General features: G+C 53.6%; 1 protein-coding gene and 1 gene segment (V, D, J or C); both read left to right on the top strand.

Moving 5' to 3' along the window:
- Positions 1–14,300, top strand: part of LOC137203623 (immunoglobulin lambda-1 light chain-like) — a 65,899-nt gene extending 51,599 nt beyond the window's left edge. For both annotated transcript variants that reach the window (XM_067700123.1, XM_067700124.1), the window contains exons 3-4: positions 12,419–12,470; positions 13,883–14,300. In XM_067700123.1, coding sequence (XP_067556224.1) covers positions 12,419–12,470; positions 13,883–14,205 — 375 coding nt within the window. In that variant the 3' untranslated portion in view covers positions 14,206–14,300. The remainder of the gene's footprint in view (positions 1–12,418; positions 12,471–13,882) is intronic.
- Positions 14,301–16,965: 2,665 nt separating this feature from the next.
- On the top strand, positions 16,966–17,512 carry LOC137204059 (Ig lambda chain C region-like). The segment is given in 2 exon segments: positions 16,966–17,029; positions 17,190–17,512. Coding segments are annotated over 2 exon segments (387 nt in total).
- Positions 17,513–17,886: the final 374 nt, after the last annotated feature.

Below are 17,886 nucleotides of genomic sequence, written 5' to 3'. Positions count from 1 at the left end.
GGGAAGGAGTAACCAGGACCTCACACCTGATGACAAGTGTCCTTCCGTTTCTACAGTGTCACCTTCACTCTCAAGCACATATTTCTGTCTCCGTGGGTCCCAAGTCCTGCTCTTGGAGACGGTGCCTGTTTCCTTGCCCCACACCCACTGCCAGCCCACCTAATACTGCTAAAAAGCCACCGCTGTCCAGAAATGCTCATCCTCCCTGTGACCACACGTTGCCACTCCCTTCCCTGTGCTCGGAGCCCCCGTCCTCCACACACAGCTGCTCCTACTCCCTGGAAGCTCTCCCACTGCCCTCACACCTGTCCCTCCACTTACCCCTTACAGGGAAGGGGGGGAACCAGAAATTTCCACACTTCCTGTTTCCCAGTGTCTGACACACAGCAGTCACTCAATCAGCTTTCCGTAACTGTGATGTTTATGACATATATATTTTCCCAGCAACTGAAGGGAAATGGATTAGGACTGACATTCCCTTGCAGAGTTATTAAACCCTGAAGCCCCCTCTCATTCTCTCACAGAGCAAACATTTCTTTTAGCCCCTTGTCTGTTCCTGCCCCTGGGGCACGACGGGGACACTACAGCCCCAGGAGCTCACAGCCCAGGGCAGACACAGCACCGCAATGGCCTGGAACACTCCATGTGCTTTGTCAAACTGTGAATTTTATTCAGTCTTGGGCCCAGGAGCTGTGATAGGGGGGAGAATCCTGTACAGTCTAAGCCTCTTAGTGTTGCCCGTGGAATGAGTTCAGAGAATACAGACCCACCTCTGAGCTCTCAGTGGCCAGGCCCGTCCAGGAGTGAGGCCAGGACTCAGACTGGGGTAGAGATGTCACCCCCAGACTATGGGACAGCAGGTGGAGGAGGATCCCCCGGGCCGAGGCGGGGTCTGCAGGGGCCACCCCTCCCTCTCTGCGTCCCTGGGGGCTGAGCCCTTCTCTGAAACCACAGAGCTCCCCAGGCAGACCCCCTGGGCTCCGGCTGATTCGCACCCCCGACAGCTCTCTCTCCAGCAAGGGGATAAGAGAGGCCTGGGAGGCACCCTGCCCAGCCTAGGCCTCGGGGAGCAGACTCGGGGTGCCTCCACCATGGCCTGGACCCCCCTCCTCCTCGGCCTCCTGGCTCACTGCACAGGTGCTGCCCCCAGGGTCCGCCCACCCCTGGCCCAGGGCTCGGGGACAGGCCTGGCCCTGACTCTGAGCTCAGCAGGGCGCTGCCTGTGGGGACAGGAGACTCCTGGCCCTGCCGCAGGATGGGGGGCTGGAGGGGCTGAAATCTCCCCACTGTGCTCACTGCTGTGTGTGAGCCCCGAGGGGCTGCGCCTGCCAGAGAAAGTGGGGAGCGTTCTCATTTGTTCAGAGGCTCCATCCACCAGCCAGGCCCATGGGCCCCTGGGGCTGAGACTGACGGGAGGGGGCGCCCTCGGGGCCCAGAGAATCTTTGGAGCTTAGTCCAGGCCAGGCAGGTGGGGGTCTCTGGACATGGGTTCTTCACCTCCAGCCCACCTGTCCTTTTCTCTCCTGCAGGCATTGTGTCCTCCTATGAACTGACTCAGTCGCCCTCGGTGTCGGTGTCCCTGGGACAGACGGCCAGGATCACGTGTGGGGGGAAACAACATTGGAAGTAAAAGTGCTTACTGGTACCAGCAGAAGCCGGGCCAGGCCCCAGTGCTGGTCATCTATCATGATAACGAGAGGCCCTTTGGCATCCCTTACCGGTTCTCAGGATCCAACTCAGGGAACACAGCCAGCCTGGCCATCAGCGGAGCCCAGGCCGAGGACAAGGGCGACTATTACTTGCAGTAGCTGATGGCAGTAGGAGCAGCTGGCAGTGACTCACGGTGACACAGACACAGTGAGATCCTAACCTCCTTGCCTGGCTCGGCGCTCACTCCACCCACCTCGGAGCAGCTGAAGGGCAGGCCTGAGGCTCCAGTGTCCTCTGTGCTCTCAGGACCTCTGTTTATGCTGCTAAGAAATGGCGAGTGGGGATTCGGTCCTGAGTCATGGAGACTGTCGTCAGCACCCTTGAGCCAGAGGGTTCCCCTTGCCAGCTGTGTCCTAGGACAGCCGTGTCCCCTCTCCAGGCTCAGCTTCTCCACTGGCTTCTCTCAGGAGGGGGGGAAGATTCCAGATACAGGAAGGAAACCTTCCGGCCCCTGGTGGCTGCTGGTGGCCCCTGACTCACGGAGGTCATTCTCGTCACTTGTGCCTGATCGTCCTGCACTGAGACCCAGGGCCTCCCTGCAACACCCTGAGGCGGGCCCTCAACACCATTGCCCACAACCCTCTAAGAATTGGGCTTCCCCACGATGCCTGTTCCTTTGTAATTTGACATCTGAAAATTGTCATCAGAAGATTGTAAAATGTTCACATCACTCCTTTACATATATTCATCAGAGTCTAAAAATCATCATGATTTGATATCCACTGTCCTTAAAATTCTTCTATAACATCCATCTTTCCTTCTGCTTAGACTTGTTTCCATTCCACATCCCTTACTACATTTGGTCTGCTCATACATTTTCATACCTGAAAATCTCATTCATTATCCTATCATACATCTCTGTCATAATAATGTACATTCATTTAAAATTTTTGAATTTGTTTCATTTCCCGTGATTTTAAGTGCTAAAAGGTTTCTCCCATATTGTTATATCCTAATTATTAGCAGCAGAGTTTGATCAAAACAGCATAAATGCATTGACATTTTCATAAATGACTATTAACTAGTGTTGATTCGTGGATCCATCAATTAATATAATTTACCTCTAGAATGAAGTAAGTCCAGCATCAAAGCTGTCCTGGCTTGCGTTTCTATATGAAACATGAAGAAACTTTGGTCCATCAATAGGAGTCTTGTAATACAGTGTCACTGCCTGATATGAACTCCTTCCTAGTTATATGCCAAAAATCGTTTGTGGTTGATGGTCAAAAATAGTTTCTCTAAACGATTTATCAGCTGACAGCTCCGTTTCATACTCTTGTAATTTTGTGGAAAGCAAAGGATTGGACGGACACCACCCGACTTCAAGAGGACTCGTGTGAGAGGCAGTTCGATGCACCTCCAGACCCCTCAGGGATGAGGGCTCATTGCCTCATATACTGGGAGAGCCTGCAAGCCGGCTCCATCCCAGAGTCAGCTTTTCGGGGAACCACCCTCAGAGAGGTGTCACCCAACCACTTGTCATTCATTTTCTCGGGGACAAACACCGAGAAGGCTTGAGCGGAACTTACTAGTTCAATGTATTGCTCCTTTACTTAAGAGGCCCCTTGTGTAAGAAGATATAAAGATTGGGGAAAATTTAAATATCATCTTAGTGCAGCTTTGCCAATATGATATCTTTTGAGAAAAATACTTGCATCTTATCATGTGTTTTGAGTATATGCTTCCTCCAAAACCTGAGGCTGCTGACTTGAATCTTTCAATCTATGGAAGAGTCTGACCGAGTGATGTAATTTGCACAGCCAGTCCTCACTGCCAAATGTACTATTCGGACGATGTCCTGTTGGAAGCCTTCCCACTGTATTTGTCAATACAAGTAAACATGTTAGTGGGCATTTTGAGGAACATCATAAATCACTGAAAATTAAAAGATGTGTCTGGTGAGATCAACATTAAAATGATGTAGATCTTCTGCATTCACTTATCTACATTTATAACTTTTTAAAAACAAGGTAAGTCACAAGGCTATTTGTCGTTATTTAATTAGCAACAGATACTATGGGACACCATGTGAGAAATAAATGTCAGAGTATTTAGTGGTTTGGCTTTTAGTAAGAATGAAGTAAGAATCGAATATAAATCACATTAGTCTTGTTAGCCATCAGGACGGAAGCATTTCCTATGAATGGAACAAGGGTGTGAGAATGTGTAAGTCTGGACCACCCTCCCAGGGTCCCAAGAGGATTCACCCGGCTGATAGTTGCTGGTGGAACAGTTAAAGGACCAATGGCTGCTACAAAGCCACCACCTGCCAAAGTGGGGTCTCCTCGCCGTGGGAGTGTACCCCTCCCAGGTGTCAGTCCAAGCCTTTGGAAAGGACCTGGAAAACAGGTTCTGCCCTACAAAAATAAACCCACCTGGTCAGGTGGGGCAGGACCTGCTGGGCACTGGCCATGCCCACTCCAGCACAGGGAAGGGCTGGGCAGACCCTGCAAAAAGCAGTTCCTTGAGCTGGAGGTAACTGGTTTCTCCCAAGTTCCAGACACAGCCAAGACTAGAGTGAGATGAGTAAGACACGCTCCTTGTCTGAGAAATTTAAGGAAGTGCCCCAAAACTCAGTAATCAAGAAAAATAATATTTTGGGAATTCCCTGGAGGTCCAGTGGTTAAGACTCCATGCTTTCACTGACGAGGTCACGGGTTCAATCCCTGGCTGGGGAACTAAGATCCCATAAGCCCCATGGCACGGCCAAATTAAAAAAAAAAAAGATAAATAATATTTAATGCAATATTTTTAAAAATTGAAATTAAAGCCCCCCAAAATCCATATGAGTAAAGCACTGAAACAGTAAGTAAAGTGAGGATCTGACCATGCACTGGTGTGACTCACCTTAAGCACCCCCACCCCAGGACAAGCCGGGACTCCAGGAAGATGAAGAACAAAGTCCAGCCCCTGCACCCCTTCCTCCCCCTCACGGGAACCCCCCGCCCCCACCCTCAGGTCTCACGCCTCCCACGAGCCACATTTTCTGGGCGTTGCCTCCCTTGACAGCTGGTTTCTGCTGCCCTGTACCGGGCCCTCCCCCTCGGGCTGCATCCCCGGTGGCTGGACTGGGAGAGTTAGAGGTTAAAGCATGGAAATTTTCCAAAGCCCCCAGTTCCAGGCTGGGTCCCACCACCATGTCCAAAAAGGCTGGTCCTCCCAGGTCTCCGGCTGGTACTGGTAAGTCCTAGGACACGGTCTTTACACCAAGTAGCTGTGTGTCTTAGGAAAGAAACTCTCCCTCTCTGTGCTTCAGTTTCTTCATCCGTAGAAGCTACCAGGTCGGTGAGTCTGTGACGTCTCCAGAAGCAGTAGGATTCTCTCCCCATTTGCTGGAGGACAGTGCAGGTGGGGGGCTGCACCCCCAGGATCGCCAGAGGAGCTGGGATCTTCAGGGTTCCCCGGGCACCCTTCAGAGGGGGCTCAGGAACCACAGAGCCAGATCCTGATTCCAGAAGCTTTGTCATATCTCCAGACGGACATTTTGTCCCCCTCTGCCTCAGACCCTCCAGGCCCCAAGAGTAAAACACTGAAGATGTTAAGAGAAGGACCAACCGCTTAAGTTTTGGGGATGGTGGGGAGTGGGGAGCTGGGGAGACCTAGGCCTGGGAGAGAAGACTCCACTCTGACTATAGGCAGGTGTCTGGGGCCTGTGGATGTAGAATGGGCAGGGGGCTGACCAGCAGGAGGCAGGGGGCGCCCCTGACACGGGAGCAGGGCAGAAGTGACTGGACATGACACACCCCTCCACTCCAGGGGAGATGGGTGGGGGCGGGGCACAGAGGAGCCAGGGACCCTGAGCAGGGGATCTGCTGAACAGGACAGCTGGACCCAGACCTCTCTGGCTCAGCCTGAATCCAGCCCTCGGCCATTCTCGGTCCAGGGAGGGGGTGGGGACAAGTCTGGGCGGCCAGAGCTGCAGCTGCACCAGCTGGGAAGGCCCTGCCCATCCCCCGAGGGTCCCCAGCGTCCAGCCAGACCAGGATTTCCGATTGCAGCCACCACAGGAGGATGTGGTCTGCGGTGGCGGCTGCCCAGAGACCGTGGCAGGTACAGGGTGGAGGCTGGGGCACAACTGGAATCACCGAGTTCAGGGACAGCCCCTTTTTCTCCCCGAAATCTGGGGCTGTCCCCAGTGGGTGGGGGGGACCACAGCTTCTGGGCCCCGGGCAGTGGGTGAGTGTCACACCCACACAGGGGTGCGGGGAGGGAGCAGATTCAGCCTGGACCCTGGGGCAGGGGCAACGCAGCCCCCAAGGTGCAAGGGGCCCAGGTCCCAGGCTGGAGTGGGCCAAGCACCACAATGGGGAGAAGCTGGACTGAATCAGGGCCTCCCAGGGGCTCCCCCATATCCTGCATGATGGCTGGTAGGGCACCCACACCCCGTTACTGTTCAATGCCTGGCCCATGTCCAAGGCCAGGGATCTGTCTGTGTGTGCTGTATAGTCCAGCCCTCAGCACCCGGCCCGGCAGCCTGGGGTTCCTCCAAAGCTGCTTTATGAGTTTGGTCAAACTGTGAGGTTTTGATCACCATCATCACCTTCCTTCCCTCCTTCCCCCATCAAAACCATCATTATCAAGAGCTGTGGAGGGTCTGGGATTTGTTCCTGCCCGCAAGCTAAAAAGTGAGCCTGCCGCAGTTGCACAGATGCTGGCGGACACAAGATGCTGGGTTGGAGACAAAGGCCAGCATGTTACTCCCAGCAAGAGAGGCAGCCGGCATATCAGCACCATCCTGCGCTGGTTCTCTGAGCCCCACAGGGTGATGCAAAGGGGCCAGGAGACACCTGCACATCCAAGCTGGGGACCCCAAATCTTTTCTGCCAGACAGTAAGCATGTTTTGCTCCAGAGGGAGACGCTATCTCTACCCTCCAGGGTCATTCATTACACAAACATACTCGAAAAGATGATCCAAAACAAAGGCAACCCGTTCCTTTGCTCGTGAGACGTGCAGAAATACAGAGATCCGTGGACATTGTCTCCCAGGGACCCTGATCTATATGAAGAAAATGAAGTCCCAAGCTGTGTGCCTGTTAACGCATCCCACGGAACAGGCTGGACTGATTTTCACCAAATGAAGCAGGAAAATTAAGGAGCATCGGCCTCAAAACATGGGCCGGGCTTCCCTGGTGGCGCAGTGGTTGAGAGTCCGCCTGCCGATGGCAGGGGACACGGGTTCGTGCCCCGGTCCGGGAAGATCCCACATGCCGCGGAGCAGCTGGGCCCGTGAGCCCTGGCCGCTGAGCCTGCGCGTCCGGAGCCTGTGCTCCGCAACGGCAGAGGCTGCAGCAGTGGGGGGCCTACGTACCACAAAAAAAAAAAAATCACGGGCCAGACACCTCTGAAAGGGCCCTCCCAGGAAAGTCACTTTGGGGTCCATCCCTGGGAGGCCTCTTTCAGATTTGCTGAACCAGAAAATTGGGAGGACTGCAGAGCTGGACTTAAGTTGACATAGGTATTAGAGCTCCTGTGGCCAGAGAGCAACTGGAAAGCCAGAGGGTAGGTGCTGGCTGTGACAAGTGGGAACTTGCAACCTGCCACTTGGAGTTCTTCCTATACCCGGCAGCCTGACAGCACCAGGACCTAGAGGGAGGGGCATGCCCTGGAGCTGCGTGAGGGCCAGACCTCTTGACGGTGTAGCATCAGGAAAGTACGGAAGCTGCTTGAACATCAATTTCTTCATCTTCAAACAGGGGAGAAAAAAAAAAAAATCTCAGCTCAGCAGGGAGCCGGCCCGGTTGTCAGCACTGGATAGACAGCATCCCTCTCATCACTGGATCGTGTGTTATCTCCCTGGGCTTCAAAACGGACCCCAACCTAAGCAGACACGTGATCACACTGATCCTCAAGGCCTTCCTACGGCAAAGGAACTGCCCCTATTTTACAGATAAGGAAACTGAGGCCCAGAGGGAACCTCGGTCTGGTTGGTGTCAACATTCATGACTTGACGTTTCTCCTTGAACTACGGGTATAGAATCACTCCCGCAGGGCCCTTGCCTGGCTGAGAAGCTGAGTGAGGAGTTGACCAGGGACACTAGCCAGGCTTGGCCAAACCAACCAAGGAAGGGCGATCTTGACTGGCTGGAGTGAAGGCTGCAGGGACCAAGCCAGAGGACTGGTCAGAAGAGAAGCCCCAGCCCACTGCACTCAGGCCTCACTGACTTATTCCACGGGAACTCGGCTGCCCTCCCCGGCCCCTCCAGGCCCCAGGGAGATGCTCCACAGCCCAGGGACGCAGTTGCAGAACAGGGAAGGAGAATAGGGAAGGTGTGCCCGACCCAGGGACCCGGGGGCGGGGCTGGTGGGCGGGCTTTGCTGTGAAGCCCTTGAGCCCTGGATCCTGACCACAGCAGAGCAGTTAGCAAAGGCCCCCCTGGGAGAGGCCCCAGGAGTAACAGCCATGGACCCTGAAGGGGGCCAGGTGTTGGGGGCAGGGACAGAAAAGGCCCAGGCAGAGGACAGGGCCACGAGGGCCAGGATGCACTGGGACGGCCACTGCCAGCAAGAGGAACTGGGGGCACCTGCCGATCCCCCTCCAGGGAGCCCACACCAGCAGGTTGGCCGAGGCGCCTTTGACCCTGAGGGCACATGAGGCCCAGGTCAGGCCAGGTGGGCCCATGAACACCCCAGGGGTCAGAGCTCTGTCCCCAGGCAGCCCTGGCCTCTAATAGTACTGGGCCTGGCCATGGGCACCCATGGCCTGCTGCCCCCGATGGCAGCATGGCCCCCCACATGGAAGCCCTAGGAAGTCTCCAGCTTCTGGAGCCTGTGGGACAGGTAAGAGGCCGAGGGAGTTGTGGTACAGGGGGACTGGAGGTCCCTTTGACGGGGTGCAGGGGTGAATGAATATAGAAGAGAGGGGCAAGAAGGGAGAATCATCCGTAAAGAAGGGGCCTGAGCAGACAGTGGCTTTATTTAAAGTGTTGACATTTTGTCTAGTGTGAATTTGTTTGTATTGATTTTTCTTCCTTAATACTATACTAAAGTATTATTTATCTCAATGACTGGATTTTTTTAGTGCCCCTTAAGTTTTGTGCCCAAGACTGGTGCCTCACTTGCCTCGCCCTGGACCTCTGAGCAGGGAGAAACAGGGCAGCAGGGGCAGGACGTACCCAGAAGACACTAATCACTTTAGGGGCAGCAGCCCCACAAGGCAGGTCCTGCCATCATCCCCATCTTACAGACAGGGATAGAGGTCCAGAAAAGTGAAGTAACCTGCCCAAGTTCACACAACACATGGGCACGGTCCCAGGACTGTGGAAATCCCGGGACTGAACAGGCACCAGCATGTCCTGTGTTTTAAGAAAATGGTGCAAGAGAAGGGGCAGTTTACAAGGCATCCAGAGAAGGAAGCAAGGGTTTGGCTTGGTGTCCCCCAAGGAGGCCAACTCCTCAACTAAATTCCTGAGTGTTTAACTGGGGCCAAGCCTGAACCAAGCGGGGTCATATCCAGGCATTGGGCAGACCCATGGGTAATTTTAGGAGCAGTAAGATGGGAGGGGGGATGCCCGAGCTGGTCTTACAGATCCAGGGTGTTGACACGTGATGGGGCGCTCCAGGCAGAGGGAATGGTGGGGGGTCCGAGGAGGAGAGTGAGGTGGCACAGGCCCGCAGGGAGCCTCCAGAGCCGGGGAGAGCGGGGTGCAGACTGCTGGGGTCTTGTACACTTCATCCTTTATCCTGGGGTCCAGGAGGAGTCACTGAAGGATTTAAGTGGGGAGCTGTCAGAGTCAGGTTAGTGTTTTGAAAAAATGGCTCCAGATCGGAGACCAGTGTGAGGCCAGATTAGAGGATGGAGAAGGGGCAGTGGAAAGGGGATGGGGAGGGGGTGCTGGTCCATGGTGACCAGGTACCAATATCTCCTATGGAATTGGCAAGTGAATTTAAAGTGACAGTATCATGATGGGGAGGAATGGGCACAGTCACGAACTGTCTATAAAAGACTAAAATGTACACCCTTTTTAGCAATACGCGGTGAGTCATAAAAGAAAGCATATTTCTTTAAATTGTGTAATTCCACTTCTAGGAATTCATCCTGAGCAGAGGGTGGGGGGAACAACCAAAGATGTAACCAAAGGTTTACAAGCAAGAAACTCAACATTATTAATGATGGGAGAAAACTGGAAATAACCTAGATATCCAGCAGAAAGGGTGTGACAAAATACAGCATGGAATATCCATCATAAGGAATCTTACACAAACCTCCAAAATTGTATTTCTGAAATTGGGTTTTTAAAGTATGTGTGCATTTTCAAAAGCCTGTCAGAAAATGTAGAAAAATGTCAATGGTGTGTCTCTGGCAGGTGGGATTTCATCTAGTTTCAATTTTTTACTTTATAATTTTCTGTAGTTATGAAAATGTTCACAAGAAGATATATTTCATTTTTATCTTCGAAAATAATTTTTAATACCAGAGTACTATGTGTTTTAAAAAAAGATTAAGCACAGAAGTATATTAGCCTGCAACTAGCTTTTTCAACAGTCTGTTGAGATTTTCTGTATCAGCCCATATGAATCCCCCATGTTCTCCACACAGCTTTGTAAGACTTCAAAGTTTGGATGAAGCAGCATGTCTTTAATGATTCCCCTGTTAATGAACATTTAGGTTGTTTCCACTTAAAAATGTAAATTACAAGAGATGCTACATGGAGACCCCCAACGTGTGTAGCTGTGTATCCATACTAAGTACACTGTGTATCTCCACGGGATAGATGCCTAAAAGTGGGATTGCTGGATCAGAGAGAACAGGCTTTGAAATTTTCGTAGGAGATGCCAGTGGTCCTCCCAAAAGTCTGTTCCAACTTACTCTCACCACAGTGAATGACAGTGCCTTTCCCTCTCCATTGTTGCCAATAATGTGACAGGGTGGATCTTTTTCTATTTTGCATGTCTGATGAGCAAAAATGAGAACAAATGTGTTTGTTTATTTGATCGTTGGTGAAACTTATTTTTCTTTCATATTTTTATTGACTGATTTTATTTCTTCTGTGAATTCACCAGTCATAATTTTGCCTGGTTTATTTTTCGTTCGTTTGGTTGTATTTTCTTAAAGATCCATAAGAAACTCTCCATCTATTTGGGATAGTAACCCCTTATTAAGTATGTACATTGTAAATATTTTTCCCTGATCTGTTTTACAACTTTTGTTTGTGGGGTCTTTCACCATAAAACCTTTTTAATTTTTATATGTCAGATTTGTGGTTTTTCTTAACAGTGTCTGTGATCTGTGGCAAACATAGGGAAGGCATATTCATTTCTATTTTTTTCTATTTTATTCAGGTATTTTCATTGTTTTGGTGTTTGTTTTTACTTCACCTGGAGTTTATTTTTGGGTAGGTAGGAATATAACCTTATATATTTTCCAAATGGAGAGCCAATCATCATATATTTGTTGAATACAAACATAGCTTTTATCCAATACTGAATTATGGATTTATCACATCCTCTCTGTGGTTCTGTTGATCTAATGATCAATTCCCACATCCTTTCCACCCTGTTTTAATTATGGTAGCTTTACAATGTGTTTCTGTACCTGGTAAAGAACAACCCCGTCGTTATTATTCTCATTCAGAATATTTGTGTCTCTTCTCCATCATTATTCTTACTGTTGGACTTCAGAATCGGTTCACTAATTTTCAAAAATTATTCCTTTGATGTTGTGCTTGTAATTTCATGAAGTATATGGATTCATTTGAGGGGAACTGATGTCTTTGCTGTTGTGTCCGTTAGTCAAGTTGTGTTATATTTTATCCATGCAAATCTTGCACATTTTCTGTTAAGTTTATTCCTAGGACTTTTAATAGAATTTTTATTGAGGTTGTCAGTGTTTCCCAAATTTCATCTCCTCAATAGTTCCCTATTGCTCTTGTGTTCAATCATTTTGGTTAATTCTTGTATTAGTTCTAATAGTCCTTCAGCTGATTGTCTTGGGTTTTGTTTTGTTTGTTTGTTGAAGTAAACTAGCCCATCATCTGCAAAGAACAATTTTATCTCATTTTTCCTAACACACTCTTTGCCCCACCTCATCTCACTTCATTGGCTCGAATCTGTAGAATATGATGAATAATAAAAGTAAGAGTGGGAACCCTGACCTTTAAGATGGTTTTACCTTTAAATGTGAAGGTTGCTATAAGTTTTGGGAGATACTCTTTATCAAGTTGAGGATGTTTCCTTAGATAATTAACTTAATAAAAGGCTGGATATTTGCTTTATTTAATCAGAAATAAGTGTTGAATTTATATTGCTGTTCTGTTAAATTTTGTTTCAAAAATCTCATGTGCACACCTTAAACACAACCATGACCAAATAGTTCCACCGCTCAAATAAAAAAATTCTTGTCCCAATGCAAAGGGTTAACTTCTGATTTAGATAAACTGCATTGGGAGATACAGGGTGCTAAACAGGCTCCTCATCCTCCCACCATGACGCCCCCCACGCTACTGACCAAGGGACCCCACCTCCTCCAGGAAAGGAAGGTCCCTGGGATGTGATGTGACACCCAGATGTCTCTCCTGCACCTCTCATGCTTGGGGAAGGATGGAGCCCCGCTTCCCAGGGCTAAAGTTGCTGGTGGGGTGGGGTCCCCCCTCAGCCTCCCTGAGGACAGACCAGCCCCCATGACAAGGAGGGTGGCCCTGGGGCCTCTGTGCAGCTGCAGGTGGGCCTGGGCAGGGGGTGGAGGGGGTGTCAGGAGGGTTTATGTTCAAGACTGTGTCACGGTGTGCTGCGTTCGGCGGAGGGACCAAGCTGACCGTCCTGGGTGAGTCTCCCCCTTCCCCTCCTCTTCGGGTTCCACAGTGAAATTTGGGCAGATTTTCTTGTCTTTTCCCTCCTGTCTGGGGCTGGAGTCTCACTCTCCGGAGCCTGTCACCTTCACCCTCTAGGCTGTCCATTGCCCCCAAGCCTGTCATTCTTCACAGAACCTGGTGGGCAGGGTGGGGACAGGCTCAGTGACCTTCCTGCCACGCCTCGCTCTTCCCATCCCGAGCCTTCCCTCCAGGCCCTTCTTCTCTGGATGCTGGGATGTCAGCTCCCTCCTCAGGGTGCCCAACCCCAGGGTCTGAGGAGAAGGGAGGGACTGAGGCCCAAGGAATGAGGGTCTCAGGCTGGGGCACTGGGTCCAGGGATGTGGGAAGGACCCTGGAAAGAGCTGGACAGAGCATGGGTGTCATCCTGGGATCTTTCTGCTCAGGGACCCAAATGGGGGCTAGTGAGGGACCCCAGAGCCAGGGGCCTTGGAGAGTCGAGGAGGGAACAGTACACGGGGGAAGGGTAGACGAATGTCCTGTTGAGAAGGTGGCCTCAGGGTGCTAGGTCCCCATCCTCCTCCCAGCAAGCAGGACACCCCAGACCGCACAGATCTCAGGACACTCGGGCCTTAAGGGTCACCGCACCCAGTTACACACTGGACGTGAGCCCCTAGCTCAGATGCCCAGCGTGGGGACCCTTCATAGGGAAAGGTGACAGGAACTGACCTGGCCAGGCAGACAGATGTCCCAGGACAGACAGATCCCCAGCGGGACTTCACAGGTCAGGGGACCCCTCAGAACAGACACAGCCCCAGGCTCAGAACACAACGTTCACCCACATGGAAACTCTCATTTGTGGGACTCCCTGGACCCCAGCCCTGGGGCTGACACTCCCTCCACCCTGGCAGCCCTAGAGGGGTCTCTGTGGTCTCTGTGGCAGCCCTAGAGGGTTGGGAGCTGCGAGGCTGGTGTTAGGGGGACTGTGGGCAACAAAGCCCCCCACAAAAGGGAAGAGAGCCTGAACGGGGGACAGACAGACGACCTGTATGAGGACACCAGACGAGAACCAGGGGAAGATCTCAGACAGACAGATGCCCAGGACAGACAGAGGAAAGAGGGGACCGCAGGGTGGACGCCAGGCAGCACCAGGGAGCAGAGGGTGGGATGTGGTTTATGGGACGTGGGAGCCTGAGGAAGAGATGGAGACCTGCCAGGGAGCCCCGAACTCCCAGGAGTCGGGCACTGAGGATCCCCCGACAGAAGGTGAGCCACCCCAGCCATGGCTGCCTGACCTCAGGGGAGCAAGGGCCTGCCTGGGATCCATGCACTGGACTTTGGGCACCTGTGCCCGCTTCTCCTGAGGTCAGGGGCTCCCGCGATGGACGCTGCCCCAGTGACCTCCCGTCTCTCCCTCACTTTGCAGGTCAGCCCAAGTCCCCGCCCTCAGTCACTCTGTTCGCGCCCTCCACTGAGGAGCTCAGCGCCAACAAGGCCACCCTGGTGTGTCTCATCAATGACTTCTACCCGGGCAGCGTGACGGTGGCCTGGAAGTCAGGCAGCACCACCATCACCAAGGGCGTGGAGACCAGCCAGCCCTCGAAACAGAGCAACAGCAAGTACGCGGCCAGCAGCTACCTGGCCCTGACGGCCAGCGAGTGGAAATCTTATCAGAACGGGGTCAGCTGCCAGGTCACGCACGATGGGAAAACCGTGGAGAAGACAGTGTCGGCCTCCGAGTGCCCTTAGGTCCTGGTCCTCACATCCTCAGGGGACTGGAGTCACAGGACCCCTGGAGGGTCTACCCACCCACCCTGGTCCCCCCAGCCCTTCCTCCTGCACCCAATCAACTCTCAATAAAATGTCCTCATTGTCATTCAGAACTCGTGCTCTGCTCGTTTTTCTTTCTGCATTTGGTGTCCTGAACTCAACCATCCTCAAAGGGGAACAAAATCCTCTTATCCTTTAAGAAATCAAGATAGAGGATGGAGTCTTGGGACTCTTGTGAGGAATGGTTTCACTGTCACCCAGGACCCCCCCGCCCCCAGAGAACATTCGAGAACAGGGAATTGGGTCGCTGCAGGAATGGAAGTCTGTCCACCCTCCCCACCCTCCTCCATGTTTCCTCCTCCGTGTGGACCACCTCCACATCTGACTGTCCCGGTCACAGTGTTTGGTTGCCAGGGCCCCCAGGACAATACCTCACCTCCCTTCCCTGGAATCCTCAGCACCACATTCTGGATTGTGTAGCCCTCAGGAGTCCGTCGGCTCCGTAGATGATGACCCACCGATTCCACGTGTCCTTTTGCTCAAAACCCACCCTGGTAATTCCGCATGACCTCGTCCTAGAGTTCCCACCCCCCTCATGGCACCTCCTGCTCGCACCTCCCTAGGGAAACAGCCCTGTGCCCCTCCCCCAGGCCTTCCGGTCACACTCTGCACAGGACCCACAGTCCCTGACCCTGGTCACTCACCCCACACTCCCTCTAGACAGTCCTCCTCCCACTTGTGTCAGGAGGGTCCCGACTGCCTTCAAGGCTCCTGGGACGAGGCCAGCTCTGCTCTCACCAATCTCTCGGTGGCCAGCCCACCACCTACCCACCACAAATGCCAGTGAAAACCATGTGAGTGGTCGATGGGGCCATGAGTCTAACGTCAAGTTTCGGTCTAGGACAGTGCCGTGGACTTGACTGTGTACTGATTCACCATCTTAGATCTGGAATGAGATCTCAGATCAGTGAGATTATTGCTGTAGGAGCTACACAGGACAGGGACCCGAGTGGTTAGAAAGGCAGACACACACACAGACACACACGCACATGCGCGCACACCGGCACACACACGAGTTGCTGCAAACTTGACCGTGTTGGACCTGCCTCTAGGGCACTGGAGCCTCCAGAATCCCTGTGGCCTCGCTCTGCAGAGAGCACAGCTCCATCCCCTCAGGGTGCTAAACAGGCTCCTCACCCTCCCACCATGACGCCCCCCACGCTACTGACCAGGGGACCCCACCTCCTCCAGGAAAGGAAGGTCCCTGGGATGTGATGTGACACCCAGATGTCTCTCCTGCACCTCCCATGCCTGGGGAAGGATGGAGCCCCGCTTCCCAGGGCTGAAGTTGCTGGTGGGGTGGGGTCCCCCCTCAGCCTCCCCGAGGACAGACCAGCCCCCATGACAAGGAGGGTGGCCCTGGGGCCTCTGTGCAGCTGCAGGTGGGCCTGGGCAGGGGGTGGAGGGGGTGTCAGGAGGGTTTATGTTCGAGGCTGTGTCACTGTGTTATCCGTTCGGCGGAGGGACCAAGCTGACCGTCCTGGGTGAGTCTCCCCCTTCCCCTCCTCTTCAGGGTCCACGGTGAAATTTGGGCAGATTTTCTTGTCTTTTCCCTCCTGTCTGGGGCTGGAGTCTCACTCTCCGGAGCCTGTCACCTTCACCCTCTAGGCTGTCCATTGCCCCCAAGCCTGTCGTTCTTCACAGAACCTGGTGGGCATGGTGGGCACGGGCTAAGTGACCCTCCTGCCACCCCTCGCTCTTCCCATCCCGAGCCTTCCCTCCAGGCCCTTCTTCTCTGGATGCTGGGATGTCAGCTCCCTCCTCAGGGAGCCGAGCCCCGGGGTCTGAGGAGAAGGGAGGGGCTGAGGCCCAAGGAATGGGGGTCTCAGGCTGGGGCACTGGGTCCAGGGATGTGGGAAGGACCCTGGAAAGAGCTGGACAGAGCATGGGTGTCATCCTGGGATCTTTCTGCTCAGGGACCCAAATGGGGGCTAGTGAGGGACCCCAGAGCCAGGGGCCTTGGAGAGTGGAGGAGGGAACAGTACACGGGGGAAGGGTAGACGAGTGTCCCGTTGAGAAGGTGACCTCAGGGTGCTAGGTCCCCATCCTCCTCCCAGCAAGCAGGTCACCCAGGCCGCACAGATCTCAGGACACTCGGGCCTTAAGGGTCACCGCACCCAGTTACACACTGGACGTGAGCCCCTAGCTCAGACCCCCAGCGTGGGGATTCCTGATAGAGAAAGGTGACAGGAACTGACCCGGCCAGGCAGACAGATGTCCCAGGACAGACAGATCCCCAGCGGGACTTCACAGGTCAGGGGATCCCTCAGAACAGACACAGCTCCAGGCTCAGAACGCAATGTTCACCCACATGGAAACTCTCATTTGTGGGACTCCCTGGACCCCAGCCCTGGGGCTGACGCTCCCTCCACCCTGGCAGCCCTGGAGGGGTCTCTGTGGTCTCTGTGGCAGCCCTAGACGGTTGGGGGCTGCAAGGCTGGTGTTAGGGGGACTGTGGGCAACAAAGCCCCCCGCAAAAGGGAAGAGAGCCTGAACGGGGGACAGACAGACGACCTGTATGAGGACACCGGACGAGAACCAGGGGAAGATCTCAGACAGACAGACGCCCAGGACAAACAGACACCCAGTGGAAAGAGGGGACCTCAGGGTGGACGCCAGGCAGCACCAGGGAGCAGAGGGTGGGATGTGGTTTATGGGACGTGGGAGCCTGAGGAAGAGATGGAGACTTGCCAGGGAGCCCCAAACTCCCAGGAGTCGGGCACTGAGGATCCCCTGACAGAAGGTGAGCGACCCCAGCCATGGCTGCCTGACCTCAGGGGAGCAAGGGCCCGCCTGGGATCCATGCACTGGACTTTGGGCACCTGTGCCCGCTTCTCCTGAGGTCAGGGCCTCCCGCGATGGACGCTGCCCCAGTGACCTCCCATCTCTCCCTCACTTTGCAGGTCAGCCCAAGTCCTCGCCCTCAGTCACTCTGTTCGCGCCCTCCACTGAGGAGCTCAGCGCCAACAAGGCCACCCTGGTGTGTCTCATCAATGACTTCTACCCGGGCAGCGTGACGGTGGCCTGGAAGTCAGGCAGCACCACCATCACCAAGGGCGTGGAGACCAGCCAGCCCTCGAAACAGAGCAACAGCAAGTACGCGGCCAGCAGCTACCTGGCCCTGACGGCCAGCGAGTGGAAATCTTATGAGAACGGGGTCAGCTGCCAGGTCACGCACGATGGGAAAACCGTGGAGAAGACAGTGTCGCCCTCCGAGTGCCCTTAGGTCCTGGTCCTCACATCCTCAGGGGACTGGAGTCACAGGACCCCTGGAGGGTCTACCCACCCACCCTGGTCCCCCCAGCCCTTCCTCCTGCACCCAATCAACTCTCAATAAAATGTCCTCATTGTCATTCAGAACTCGTGCTCTGCTCGTTTTTCTTTCTGCATTTGGTGTCCTGAACTCAACCATCCTCAAAGGGGAACAAAATCCTCTTATCCTTTAAGAAATCAAGATAGAGGATGGAGTCTTGGGACTCTTGTGAGGAATGGTTTCACTGTCACCCAGGACCCCCCCCGCCCCCAGAGAACATTCGAGAACAGGGAATTGGGTCGCTGCAGGAATGGAAGTCTGTCCACCCTCCCTACCCTCCTCCATGT

The sequence above is a fragment of the Pseudorca crassidens genome, chromosome 12 (genome assembly GCF_039906515.1).
Source record: "Pseudorca crassidens isolate mPseCra1 chromosome 12, mPseCra1.hap1, whole genome shotgun sequence".
In the NCBI taxonomy this organism is placed as follows: Eukaryota; Metazoa; Chordata; class Mammalia; order Artiodactyla; family Delphinidae; genus Pseudorca; species Pseudorca crassidens.
The sequence above is the reverse complement of the archived record's forward strand: the minus strand, read 5'-3'. Positions and strand labels throughout refer to the sequence as shown.